Source organism: Octopus bimaculoides, chromosome 2, assembly GCF_046866305.1.
Source record: "Octopus bimaculoides isolate indiv1 chromosome 2, ASM4686630v1, whole genome shotgun sequence".
NCBI classification, from domain to species: Eukaryota; Metazoa; Mollusca; class Cephalopoda; order Octopoda; family Octopodidae; genus Octopus; species Octopus bimaculoides.
Window position 1 is genome coordinate 139,824,018 of NC_142929.1, and position 13,938 is coordinate 139,837,955.

The 13,938-nt window shown below is 37.9% G+C and overlaps 1 protein-coding gene across 2 annotated transcripts in view; it reads left to right on the forward strand.

Moving 5' to 3' along the window:
• The first annotated feature begins 507 nt into the window (after positions 1–507).
• Positions 508–13,938, forward strand: part of LOC106877346 (thioredoxin domain-containing protein 11) — a 78,292-nt gene continuing 64,861 nt past the window's right edge. The window contains exons 1-3 of one of the 2 annotated variants that reach the window (XM_089347788.1): positions 653–773; positions 2,116–2,205; positions 13,647–13,869. In XM_089347788.1, the coding sequence (XP_089203914.1) occupies positions 13,681–13,869 (189 nt within the window). In that variant the 5' untranslated portion in view covers positions 653–773; positions 2,116–2,205; positions 13,647–13,680. Of the gene's footprint in view, positions 774–2,115; positions 2,206–13,646; positions 13,870–13,938 lie in introns of both variants that reach the window. The other variant, XM_089347787.1, reaches the window with a different exon arrangement.

Genomic DNA, 13,938 nt, shown 5'->3' on the forward strand with positions numbered 1-13,938 from the left:
AATTATTATCTCTTATATTTAATGGTTTATGTTATGATTTTATTTACTCCATGTACCCAGACCTTGTGGACATCCTGTATATGGTCACTCATAAATACACAAACATATGTATCTACACGTATTTTTAAACATATATCTACATAAACACTCCACCACCGTATATATGTGAGTGTTTATATATATATATATATATATATAAATTCAATAATAGGATAGAATCTTTTACAAGAATTTTATCAAAGAACTAGCGTGAAAAACTCATAAGGGAAAAATCCATCATTATTCCCTAGAATATGTTTATTTATATTTATATAAGGGCATTACTATAGAAGAATGCCTCACGCTAAACTACCATAATAAATACATTGTGTTTATTATGGTAGTTTGGCGTGAGGCATTCTTCTATAGTAATGCCCTTATATAAATATATATATCTCCAGTATTTTTGCTCCTTTTATATATATATATATATATATATACACACATACACTCATGTATATGTTCAAACAGAAGACGACAAAGATGCTAAGGTTTATAAAATCTGACGCTAAAACAATTAAGCCATCATCCCTGAAGAAGCAAGTGGCACTGCTGAGAAAAAAAGCAGTCGAAATGGTAAAATCTCGTGTGATAATGCGAGATGTGACGTGGAGCCAATGGAGGATGTGGCAGTGGTTGCCACATGTCTGCGTCAGGGCCATGACGCAGCACCCGCAACTATTCGTTTTAATCTTCCTTTTGGTCGTGGCTTTTATTTCTAGATATGGAAACAGGTTCGTATATTGTTCTAACATTCATCCATCAGTTAAATGAATCCATTAAATCATCGATCGTGCCTGTTTTTGCCTTGCTATTAGCCAAGTCAGTGCGGCTAGTCGGCCCTGTTATGGTTATCTATATATGTGTGTGTATATATATATATATATATATATATATATATATATATATATATATATATATATATGTATGTATGGATTTGTATACATGATGTATGTTATGATAGACTAGTCTTTAGCATGTATTGTTATGGTAAATTATTTAATGTTGGGAAAAAGTTAAATGATCAACTGATAATTGATATTTTAATTTATATTTACTGAAGATCCTCCTTGTATAATTCATTCCTAAAACTTCTTTTCACACGTACATACACACATACATGTATGTATGTATTCTAAATGTATGTAATGCATGTGTAGATTAACTTATTTACAGTTTATTTGGAATATACTATGATTTATTTAATCCGTCATAAAGCCCGGTCTTGTTTAATTTAAGATGCTGTTGAAGAATGTTAAATCGAATCTGGTATATTGGTTGATTACTTTATTTTATCGATCACACCGGAAGGACGAAGAGTACAGGATTTGAACTCCGAACATCAAGGGTCGTCATTTAATATCACAAATAATTTTATCTTATGCTCTTACGACTCTACTGACCCTTGAAATATACCCACACCCTTCCAGAAAACAAGGCTAAAATAAAAGAACCTGCAATATCGGTTTAAAAAGTCCGTGTTTACAAACATAAACGAAAGTTTGGATGACCACCCCTCCCGTCTGGTAACTTACATATTTGTTGTGTTCGTCTGTAGAGAGGAAAAATGGGATGTTGGTAGGGAACTATACTCGTTGTTTTTGGTAGAACAGACAGGCAATATGATCATTAATTAGATTACAATAATCCTCCAGCTGACATTGATAAAACCCAACACCAATGGGGTTAATAATGTTGCAGTTGAAAGTAACACAAGGGGAACCGTGTTCGCTCGACCGGCTAGAAGAAATAGCAGTTAAATCTACTTCTAATTACATCCTTCTCTCTTTAGAAATCATCTTGGATACTGCGACTGAAAGACAGGATTTATCATATGGTCGTGGCCGGAACGCCTTTGATCATCGCTGACCTTTGGCTAAATGTCATAATTACCGAATTATTGTGATTATGTTAAATTAACGATGTTTGTTATAAAATTTAATTACGTTTCATAACAACACCGACGATGTCCGTTGCTTACAACAAACTAAAACATGTTTTACCGCTTTCTATTCATTCTTCGTATAAATATATGATTTATTTGTGTTCTGTGTTAAAGTCTTCGATTATGTGCAGTTCCTGGATAGAGAGCAGCAGTAATTGCTAATAAATGGGCCCCAGATGGAAGACGTATGAATAAATCACCACAAGAAATATTCAAAATAGGTACAAGAAATATGATCTTTAACAAATATTTCTGACTTGGGTGAATAACATGTGATGTTTATTGCCTTTTCCAACACCATAAACATTTTTTCTAGTAATGTAGAATGATTTTTATCGACAAGGTTCGTACAATATTGTTAATAAATCCGGGCCAGTTGTGGAGTGTATGCCCTTCACCACTGCTATCAACAATTTTTAATTACTCAGTATTTTTAGTAATTAACGTTAAATACATATCATTTATGCATCGGTTGTTGGTATGTACATGTAATGTATGTGATGTATTGCCAGCAGAACAAAATATAAATGAAACTAAAAACGGTTTATATATCGTTCTTTATCAAAAGACCTTTCTCCTTAGTTTATAAACCTGGGGTAGAGGGTAACATTAAAAAAAAAATCATGGGTCCATGCTAACTGGCCCATATACCTCGTTCCCTGTGTTCTGATCTGCTTACGGGAAATCGAAACCGAGTCGCGTTGTCTGTTCCTAGAAAGCTACTCCTCTAGGGCTATCGTCTTCATTTGAAAGAATTTATCTTGACAAGAGTCAAGTTGTTTAACCCCAGGTCAGCCTTGATTGCGCAATCACTCATATAATCAAAGACATTCGAGCTGCGGCCATTCCTTCTTTCTTATGAATATATGTAAGATTACGTTTTGTAACATATCCTTTCCTTTTGAGACGGCAGAGTGATTCGAGGGATATTTAGGAGCTATTTTTAGGAAATCGAACGTCCACATACAGACTCTTGCTGGCTCGTCTGTAGAGGAGTCATGTACGCGTGGCAGAATTGGTTATTGTGTGTGTGTGGGGGGATTCTTACATTTCTCAAGGATATTACTAGTATATATAAACTAGTTTCAGTGGTTAACCATTCGCAATTAAGATCTATACGAGTTTATAATTCTGAATATGTCCACATTTATGATCATATATATGTGTGTTCACACAGATATATACTTTGAATATATGTAATTTAATTATAAAACACTAACTGCATTTACACACACATCCTTCCACGAGCGAATCAATAAGGGCAACAACCTCTATGCGGTGGTCGACCTCCTAGAAATAACGGCCAAATTCCTGCTATCAAAAATTAAATAATTCCATAATGCAGTCGTGGTTGGTTAGCCCTCGCTAGAACGTTTTTGCCGTCTTTCATCATTAAGGCCTGCTCAAATCAGAACTGACCTCATGTTAAACATCAACATTGATTTCTTACAATCAGCTGGAACTAGAATCGACCCAAAACTAAATGCAGTTTTTTCTTCTTCATATTATTATTGATGATTTTTAATGGAATTTGAAATATTCTTGTTTCTTTCTCATTGTCGTCGTCTCAACATTTTTAGCAAATCGTGTCACTACCATTGCTTTATCTATCTATCTATCTATCTACCAGTATGTATGTACATATATATATAATCATAAATATATAGGGATTGACAGTAACCTGCTTCTCCAACATACTGAGAATTCTGCATATCTATATATATATATATATATATATATATATATATATATATATATATATATATATATATATATATATAAATTGAAAATGCACGGGGTATCTTGTAGATAGTTTATTTTTAAAGGCTTAACCGATTTCACAGATTTTTCTGATTTTCCAAATTGAGGTAGAAAAAGGCGGGGAATATGCTGCAGAAACCGTCAAGCTTCTTATATATATATATATATATATATATATATATATATATATATATATATATATATGTGTGTGTGTGTGTGTTGTGTTTTATTGAAGTTGAAAAGACTTTAGTGAAAATAATGCTTCAAACCGTTACATTGCTCAAAATACTCCCGGCCGTCTGACGATCAGTTTTAAGAAACTCTGAATAACAGTTTGTGAAGTCTTTTCCGTTTCAATGCAACACTATTTTACTCTCTCTCTTTGCCTTGTTTTGCACCTCTGTGCTCGCTTGTGTGTGCCTGCGTGTATCTTTTACTCTTTTACTTGTTTCAGTCATTTGATTGCGGCCATGCTGGAGCACCGCCTTTAGTCGAGTCGAATCAAATCGACCCCAGGACTTATTCTTTGTAAGCCTAGTACTTTTCAATCGGTCCCTTTTGCCGAACCGCTAAGTTACGGGGACGTAAACACGCAAGCATTGGTTGTCAAGCGATGCTGGAGTGACAAACACAGATACACAACATATACACACATATATATATACATATATACGACGGGCTTCTTTCAGTTTCCGTCTATCAAATTCATTCACAAGGCTTTGGTCTGCCCGAGGCTATAGTAGAAGACACTTGCCCAAGGTGCCACGCAGTGGGACTGAACCCGGAACCATGTGGTTGGTAAGCAAGCTACTTACCACACAGCCACTCCTGCGCTTGTATCTATCTACTTATTCATTTTCTTGCTTCGATCATTGGACTACGGTCAGTACCTATTCGATCGAACTCCTTTTGCTGAACCGCTAATTTGCGGGGACGTAAAAAAACCAACACCGTCGCCGTTTTTTCAGACTATGGGAGACAATACAAGCTTGACATACACACGCATCTCAGCTTTTAATCTGCTAAAATGTATTGAGTTATTCTTCAGTTTAAAGTTAAACTGTTTTTATATAACCCAGCATAGAAATAACCCCCCCCCCCCACGCACACACTTATGTGACTGGGTTTTGTCTACCAAATTCACATGTCTTGTGGTTTTAGTGGACCTCCAAGGTGCTGAGTTAGAGGACTGAAAACCAAACTGTAGTTATCCTAACCACGAAACCATGACAGTATCCCCTCTCTCTACACGTGTGTGTATGTGTGATCCCTGCCCAGAGAATGTCCTTTAAAATTCCCGTTTCTGTAAACGTATTTTGAAAACAGTAAACGAAATGAACAAATTCCAAGGAAAATAAGGATGGTCTGTAGTGATAAAAAATAGCTCTTTAACCCCACTTAACGACAATCTTGACACTCTATCTGTGTTGTTTTACTCAGTTCACACGACACATGGAGATTATTGCACCAGTTGCCTGTATATATGTATTTGTGTTCTACCGAACGAGCAGACTTCTCATTTAAGACGTTCCACTCGTGTCCACTCTCTTTTTTATTTTGTATACGATACAACATCGTCGCTTTAATGTGTCCCATTAGGATGTTTATTTCAGGCTGGTTTGGCTGCTATTTCTAGATAGCCGAGAGACTACATAGAAGTTCTTTAGTTAGTTCATGCACATTTATGTCATTGCTGTTTAACCCTGAGTTACCTCTGAGTGAACAGGCTTGTACTTAACGACATTCCAACCACAACCATCACGTCGTTTTTCTACTTTTTTCTTCTATCTGCTAGAGAGCCCTGGACTATATTAACCTAAAACATATTGGTTAATGTGTGTATTTTTTAAAGACACTAAAGTTTTGATCCAACAGAGCTTTGATTGGTATTTCTAGCACCACGTGGCCAATAAGAGCTCTCCCCTCCATGATTGCTCGCATTGTATATATTGTTTGTGTGTATATTTGACATGTGTTTGTTAATGATTGGCATTTTCACATCAGCTGACCACACACATTGTAAGAAACGACACGATACCGGTTTTTTTTTTGTTTTCTCCTCCCCACCCGCTTCTCCTACACCCGACCATCTATGCATGCATGCGTGTGTAAACGTGTTTGTTTAATCGATTCTTAAGCACAATTCTCCCTATTAACTTGCTCTCTCGTAGTATTTTTATTGCTTTCTATATTTAATCATTTAATTTTGCTTACGCAAATTGTAAATCACTCTAATATCGATATGTCCTTTCATCCAAATATAATTTCATGATTTTGTGTTAATTAATTATGTAAACGTTGGGCAGTGGGTTGGCAAAATCGCTAATGCAAATCGAAATAAATACCACAAAGCATTTAATCAACCTTTAACAGCTGGGCCTCATGGAGGCAATGACCGAGACCTTTAGCATTTTGTTGTGTTTCAGAAGAAGACCCATCGAGCCGAGCAAAATCGCAGTCGTGGCAGATACTGGTTTCACCCAAATTGGCATCTGTGCTGGTGGCACATAAAAACACCCCGGGTCTCACGCAAATGGCACCCGTGCCGGTGGCACGTAAAAGCACCCATTACACTCTTTGAGTGGTTGGCTTTAGGAAGGGCATCCGGCCGTCATAAACGATGCCAGAAAACCATGGAGTCTGGTGCAGCCTTCTAGCGTGCCAGCCTGGTCAAACCGTCCAACCCATGTCAGCATGGACAACAGACGTTAAATGATGATGGTGATGATGATGATGAATGGTCTGAGTTCAAATCTCACTGTGGTCAATTTTGTCTTTCATTCTCCTGGAGTCAATAAAATAAAATACATGTTAAAATACCGGCTTTGATTTAACCCCCTTCCCTGTCACTTTTGTACTTTGTCTTTTACTTGCTGCAGTCATTAGACAGAGGTCATGCTGGAGCATCACTTTCAAGAGTTTAAGTCAGTCAAAAGACACCAATATTTCTTTGAAGTCTGCTACTTATTCTATCATTCTCTTTTGCCGGACTGCTAAGTTACAGGGACTTAAGCATCAATACCTATTGTTTAACAATGAGTGGTAAGTACGCATGTCACTTGCGTACATACATACATGCGCAGGAGTGACTGCGTGGTAAGAAGCTTGCTTACCAACCACATGGTCCTGGGTTCAGTCCCACTGTGTGGCACCTTAGGTAAGTGTCTTCTACTGTAGCTTCGAGCTGACCAAAGCCTTGTGAGTAGATTTGGTAGACAGAAACTGAAAGAAGCCTGTTGTATATATATATATATATATATATATATATAAATACATACATGTTATATATATGTATGCATGTATTTGTGTGTGTGTTTGTCCCACCACCATGGCTTGACAACTGATGTTGGTGTGTTTATGTCCTTGTAACCTAGTGGTTTGGCAAAAGAGACCAATAGAATAAGCGCTAGGCTTACAAAGAATAAGTCCTGGGGTCGATTTGTTCGACTAAAGGTGGTGCTCCAGCATGGCTGTAGGCAAATGACTGAAACAAATAAAAGAATGCATGTACATGTCCACACATACTTACATACAAATACACAAGGTGGGCTTCTTTACAGTTTCCATTCACAAAGCATTGCTTGCCTCAAGGCTTTAGTAGAGGACACTTACTCGAGGTGCCACACAATGGGATTGAACTTGAATCCATATGGTTGCAAAGCAAACTTCTTAACCACAAAGCCTGTGTTAGAAATTGATAAAAATACTTTATTCTGTTACTTGTTTCAGTCATTAGACTGTGACCATGCTGGAGCAAGGCCTTGATGAACTTTAGTTGGTTGAGTTGACCCCAGTACTGTTTATCTTTTTAGTAAAGCCTGGTGCTTATTCTATTGGTCTCTCTTTTGCCAAACTGCTAAGTTACGGGGCAGTGGGAAAAACACACCAACATTGGTTACTCTCTTTACTCTTTACTCTTTTACTTGTTTCAGTCATTTGACTGCTGCCATGCTAGAGCACCACCTTTAGTCGAGCAAATAGACCCCAGGACTTATTCTTTTTAATCCTAGTACTTATTCTATCGGTCTCTTTTGCCGAACCGCTACATTACGGAGACGTAAACACACCAGAATCGGTTGTCAAGTGATGTTGGGGGGACAGACACACAAACATATACACACACACACATATGTACATATATACGACGGGCTTCTTTCAGTTTCCGTCTACCACATCCACTCACAAGGGTTTGGTCGGCCTGAGGCTATAGTAGAAGACATTTGCCCAAGGTGCCATGCAGTGCAACTGAACCTGGAACCATGTGGTTGGCAAGCAAGCTACTTACCACACAGCCACTCCTGTGCCTCCTCTCCCTGAATAGGACACTGGCCCATTGTCGGGTTGAAGGCCAGCAATTTTGAAGGTAGGGAACAAGTTGATCACATTGACCCTAGTACTCGACTGGTATTTCATTTTATTGATCCAGAACGGATAAAAGGCAATATGAACCTTGGCAGGATTTGAACTCGGAACATAAAGAGCCGGAAGACATGCTACTCAGCATTTTGTCTGACATGCTAATGATTCTGCCAGCTTGCTGCCCATAGCTATAAGGTTACAGATGGTTAATGAGTGCCCTGCCCACAAGAGTAGATCTGTTTCTTATTCCTAACCTTATTGAAACTAGAGTTAATTACTGGCTTTATAAGCTTCATCTCGCTTAGCAACAATATTCATAGGAGTCTCTCCTGGCAACAGCGACAGCTGTGGTTGGGGAGCTTTCTAATGTCCATATATTTCTCTACACCACATGACTGAAAACCACCACTTAGCTGTTATTTCTGCATTTTCTATCTCTGAACTTTCTTGCATAGATTACTTCATTCAACTAAATTCTACATATTGATTCTATGTATCATCATCGACCGGTAGATAAAATATATTTTTGTGTAGTAAATATATAGGTCTTGAATTTATTCTTTCATGTCTATATGAACTCTTGTAATAGCATACACACAGCCACATCAACACCTTGTACTGACTATATATAACCACTACAAGTTCAATTCCCAGCAGCATGTTGTGTCCTTGAGCAAGACACTTTATTTCACATTGCTCCAGTCCAGTCAGCTTACGAAAATGAGTAGTGCCTGTATTTCAAAAGGCTAGCCTTATCACAATCTGTGTCATGCTGAATCTACCTGGGAACTACATTAAGGGTATGCATATCTGAGGAGTACTCAGCCACTTGCATGTTAATTCCATAAGCAGGCTGTTCCATTGATCGGATCAACTAGAACCTCTGTCTTTGTAACTGACAAAATTCCAGTTTGTCACAGTAGCAGTGTTTAAGAAATCTGTTCTCTGGCAAGATTAAAAACATCTTAACTGTTTGGTTCTTATTGCATGAATAGCTTCCTTTGTATAAGTTTTTAGAGACTCTGTCTGTAGAAGGTTACAAATTTGAAATCAAATGAAATTTCAGCTGCTACTGAACTTGCTAAAAATAGCAGCCAGATCTCCTTCAAATCATACTCTGTTGTTGTAGAGTTCTAGATATACAAAAGCACTGGATTGTGGTAACCGAACACATTTAATCATAGGTCTGCTCAGTCAGGTCTAACCTTGGGCTACATAATGACTATATATGTAAAATAATCAATGTGCTTCAGCTGACTTATCTTTGAGAAAGATAAGATAAAAAATTCTGGGAATATTATTCGTAGTAAAATTGTTGTTTTGTCAAGTGGAAGATTTAAAAAACTTATCTGTTTAAAGATACATTCTGGTGATAAAAAAAGCAAACAAAAACAAAAAAAAAATCTACCTTAGCAGTTAATGAACATTATGAAAAACAACTGTGTGATTAATTTGTGTTATATTCCTTCTTGTCAATAATGTCTGTCCATTCTTTCTCAGGAACTTCTCTGACTGCTGTTAGGAGAAATAAATCTCCTTCCAAGAAACCTTTTGCAATTTTTAACCTTTTACCATTAAAACTGGTCAAGTCCAGTCAAAATATTCTCCCTGTTTTATGTTTAAAACAACCAGATCTGGCCTCTTACACCAACTCTGCAATGTCTTAAAAATAAACAAACACATAATCTTGAAGTGAGAAGGTAGCTCAGTTAATCAAGCATCTGAATACTCATTATTGAAACGAGTGGCAATCCATTTATACATATTTGATACCCTCCGCACACATACATACATATGTATGTATACCCTCTTCTATTTTTAATTACTTAAGTTCTTGCTTGGAAGAAGGATCTGGTTTCTAACAAAGAGACAAAACTCCAGTTTTGGAATGTTGATAACAAAAACAATGCTACATTTTAAACTTGAGAAAAGTCTTGCATATTCTTACTGTTCCACTTACAGATTGCATTTGTAAATTGTAAGTTAGTTGGTTATGCATGCATGTATGTATGTATGTATGCATGTCTGGAAGTAGGCGTGTGTGCATGTATGTCTGGAAGTGGACATGCATGCATGTCCACTTCCAGACATAGATACACTTGTTGTGGTTATATATAGTCAGTACAAGGTGTTGATGTGGCTGCGTGTATATTATTACAGGAGTTTATATAGAAATGAAGAATAAATTCAAGAACTATATATTTACTACATAAAAATATATTTTATTTACTGGTCGAGGATGATACGTAATCAAAATGTAGAATCTACTTGAATGAAGTAATCTATGCAAGAAAGTTCAGAGATAGGAAATATAGAAACAACAGCTAAGTGGTTGTTTTCAGTCATGTGGCGTAGAGAAATAGACGGACATAGCATTGACGTGAATGGCTCTAAGTCTAATCGACTAAGAAGCGAAGAACAGGTCTAGCAAGATGTTTTTATTAATGGAAAGCTGGACATTCTAGAAACGCTAAGCTTCTTGAGTAATTAAGAATCTCATCTCATGACACAAATGCTTCAGGAAACTTAGAAAAGGAGGTTACTCTATAATCTTTTTTGCAAGGGAGATCATTCAACTATTTAGCTATCGCTACACACTCTTACACTTGCATCTATACACTTGCTCTTTCCTCCCTTCTTCACTCTCTGTTACCAGAGAACAACATTCCCATCTAGTTTCTAACCCTTGATTTGATTTGATCTAGTTTCAGCTCATGAGCCCATGCTGGGGCATCGCCATTTGGTGTTGCTACATAATTTTACTTCATTAATTCTTTTTAGAAATTGATGTTTGGTGCATGAGGGAGTTTGATGCTGCTGCCCTCATCTGCACTTCCTGTTGTGAAGTTGGTTCATCTGGGACACTTGACAGTAAGAGGTTTAGTTTCATCCACCCCTTGTAAGTCTCTCAGGTCTTTCAGGAGGATATTGAAGAGCTGTGGGCTTTTAAGGCCTTGGCTGTTGCAATATTTTGTCCTATATTTTGATGGCAAATTTGCAGTCTTTGGCACTATGCAGTGGCACCCTGTACTAGCATTAGTGTAACTCTCGATGCCAAAGTTTTCTCTCTCACTGACTGTTTCTCCTTTTCACTTCTGCTGTGCTCCTCTTTTCAGATGAAGGGCTAATGTCCAAAATGTTAAGCTATTGTTCATTGTATTTACACTACACATACACAAATACACTCTTACACATAACTATGTATAGATAGTTTATAGATAGCAAATCCTTTATCTTTTGCTTCCTTCAGTCATTAGACTGCGGCCATGCTGGGGCACCGCCTTGAAGAATTTTAATTGAACAAATCAACCCCAGTACTTGGTTTTCTTCTGTTTTTGAGCCTGGGATTTATTCTGTCAGTCTTTTGCCGAACTGCTAAGTTATGGAGACATAAACACGCCAATGTGGTGTGTGTATGTCAAGTGGTGGTGGTGGTGGACAAACACAGACGTAAAGAAAGGATACACATGCACATACACACACACTGGGCTTCTTCTATTTACCATCTACCAAATGCACTCACAAGGCTTTGGTTGGCCTGTGGCTATAGTAGAAGACACTTGCCCAAGGTGCCACACAGTGGGACTGAACTCAGAACCCTGTGGTTGGGAAGCAAACTTCCTACACAGCCACTCCTGCACCTATAAAGATGTAAAAATTTCTATAAAATCTCATTGCTCTAAATTTTGAAATGGTTAGTTAAAGAAATTTTATTTAGCTGTGATTTCCTTGAATGATGTGAATGTAAAAATAAATCTTTCAGTCGTTATGACATAAATCTATCATTGTTTGACAATCCAGACATTTGTTGACAACAACTGTTCATTCTTTGCTTTGTTTGTTAGTTATATTGATTGAAAAATGTGTTATTTATTCTAAGGCTTAATATTATTTTATTCAAAAGTGTTATGAAATGTATTCAAAGATATTATGTATGGCAATGTGGTTAAGAAGTTTTTTTCTCAACCACATAGTTTTGGAGTCTGTCCCACTGCATATTACCTTGGGCTCAGACCAACTGCATGGCACTCTTATTCTACAGCCCAGGGCCAACCAAAGTCTTATAAGTTGATTTGGTAGATAAAAACTGAAAGAAGCCTGTTGTGTGTTTGTGTGTGTGTGTGTGTATGTTGAAAACAAAATCCCAAATGTACTTCATATCTCTCAAAGTACCTTAATTCTTATGCGGGAAACATCTTGAAAATTTTGTTCTTTTTACAGTAACACAAAGGAAAGCCTCTGTAATGGAATCATTCCCATTTCATTCCTATTTGTATTCTGAGGAGTGAGTATAAGTTTGAATGGAATACTATTGTAAGCTTTACAAATTTTGCTGATGGTTGTTTCTGGTCTGAAAACATGTTTTCTTCCATTCTAAAGTACTTAAATGCAACTAAGTGGAATGCTCCTGTAATACCTATTGTTTGTAATTATACTTAAGTGGTCTGACTCATTTCTACCCAATAATGTTTACTGTCCATGATTTGTGATACTTCAAATGTTATGCTCTTAGGGGAAGAAAATAACAAAATTGAAAGCTTAGGCAAGTCTCTAGAATTCTCTTTGCTTTACTCAATTTGAGACTGTCCCTGGTTCTGTGATGCAAATTTTTTGTTTTAATCCTTTAGTATTCAGGTTGTTTGTATTTTCCCATTCCTTAAGTAAAAAAAGTGATACAGGAGCGGCTGTGTGGTAAGTAGCTTGCTTACCAACCACATGGTTCCGGGTTCAGTCCCACTGCATGGAACTTTGGGCAAGTGTCTTCTACTATAGCCTCGGGCTGACCAAAGCCTTGTGAGTGAATTTGTCTCAATGAATTCCTCCTGACCCATGCAGGCATGGAAAAGTGGACGTGAAAACAATGATGCTGATGACTTTAAAACAGAAAGTTTGGATCATAGAACCAGGGGCCATTCTAAGGCAGGTTGCTATCAAAAGGTGGCACCCATGCCAACCTCTCCCTCATTGGACACTAAACTCGGCTTGCAAAGACCTGTTGGGGCAAGTGAATTCGAAATCGTGTTGGCACAGCACCGTCCGAGCGTGATCGTTGCCAGAGCAGCTGTCTGGCTTCTGTGCCAGTGGCACATAAATAGCACCATTTGAGCGTGGTCGTTACCAGCATCGCCTTACTGGCACGTGAAAAAAGCATTCGAGCGAGATCGTTGCCAGTGCCACTGGTCTGGCTCCTGTGCAGGTGGCACGTAAAATGCACCATTTTGAGCATGGCCATTGCCAGTACCGGCTGACTGGCCTTCGTACTGGTGGAACGTAAAAGCACACACTACACTCTCGGAGTGGTTGGCATTAGGAAGGGCATCCAGCTGTAGAAACTCTGCCAAATCAGATTGGAGCCTGGTGTAGCCATCCGGTTCACCAGTCCTCAGTCAAATCGTCCAACCCATGCCAGCATGGAAAGCGGACGTTAAACGATGATGATGATGACGATGTCGTTTTATATTTTCCTAACAGCCTAATTGTTTCTCCTTTCTGCAACTCCCATGACTTCTCATACATTTCTTCAAATTCTTTCTTCCCACAGTGCATTCAGCTCGAAGCCTGTTATTCTGCCTCCGATGCCCCCTCGGAGGTTCTTCCCTTTTGACTCTCTGGTTGTGGAATTCCCTTTTGGCTCTATCAGTTCCCTGCTAGACTTTGTAAGAGATGATGAAATCATTTTCGTCATGTACTACGCTCCCTGGTGCACCAGGTCAATGGCTGTCAGATGGGAGTTCCATAAAGCAGCCAGTTTCATGAAAGACCAGGTAAGTTCTTAATTTCCTTCTACATATAAATGTGTATTATTATATTGCTTTCAAATTTAGGCACAAAGC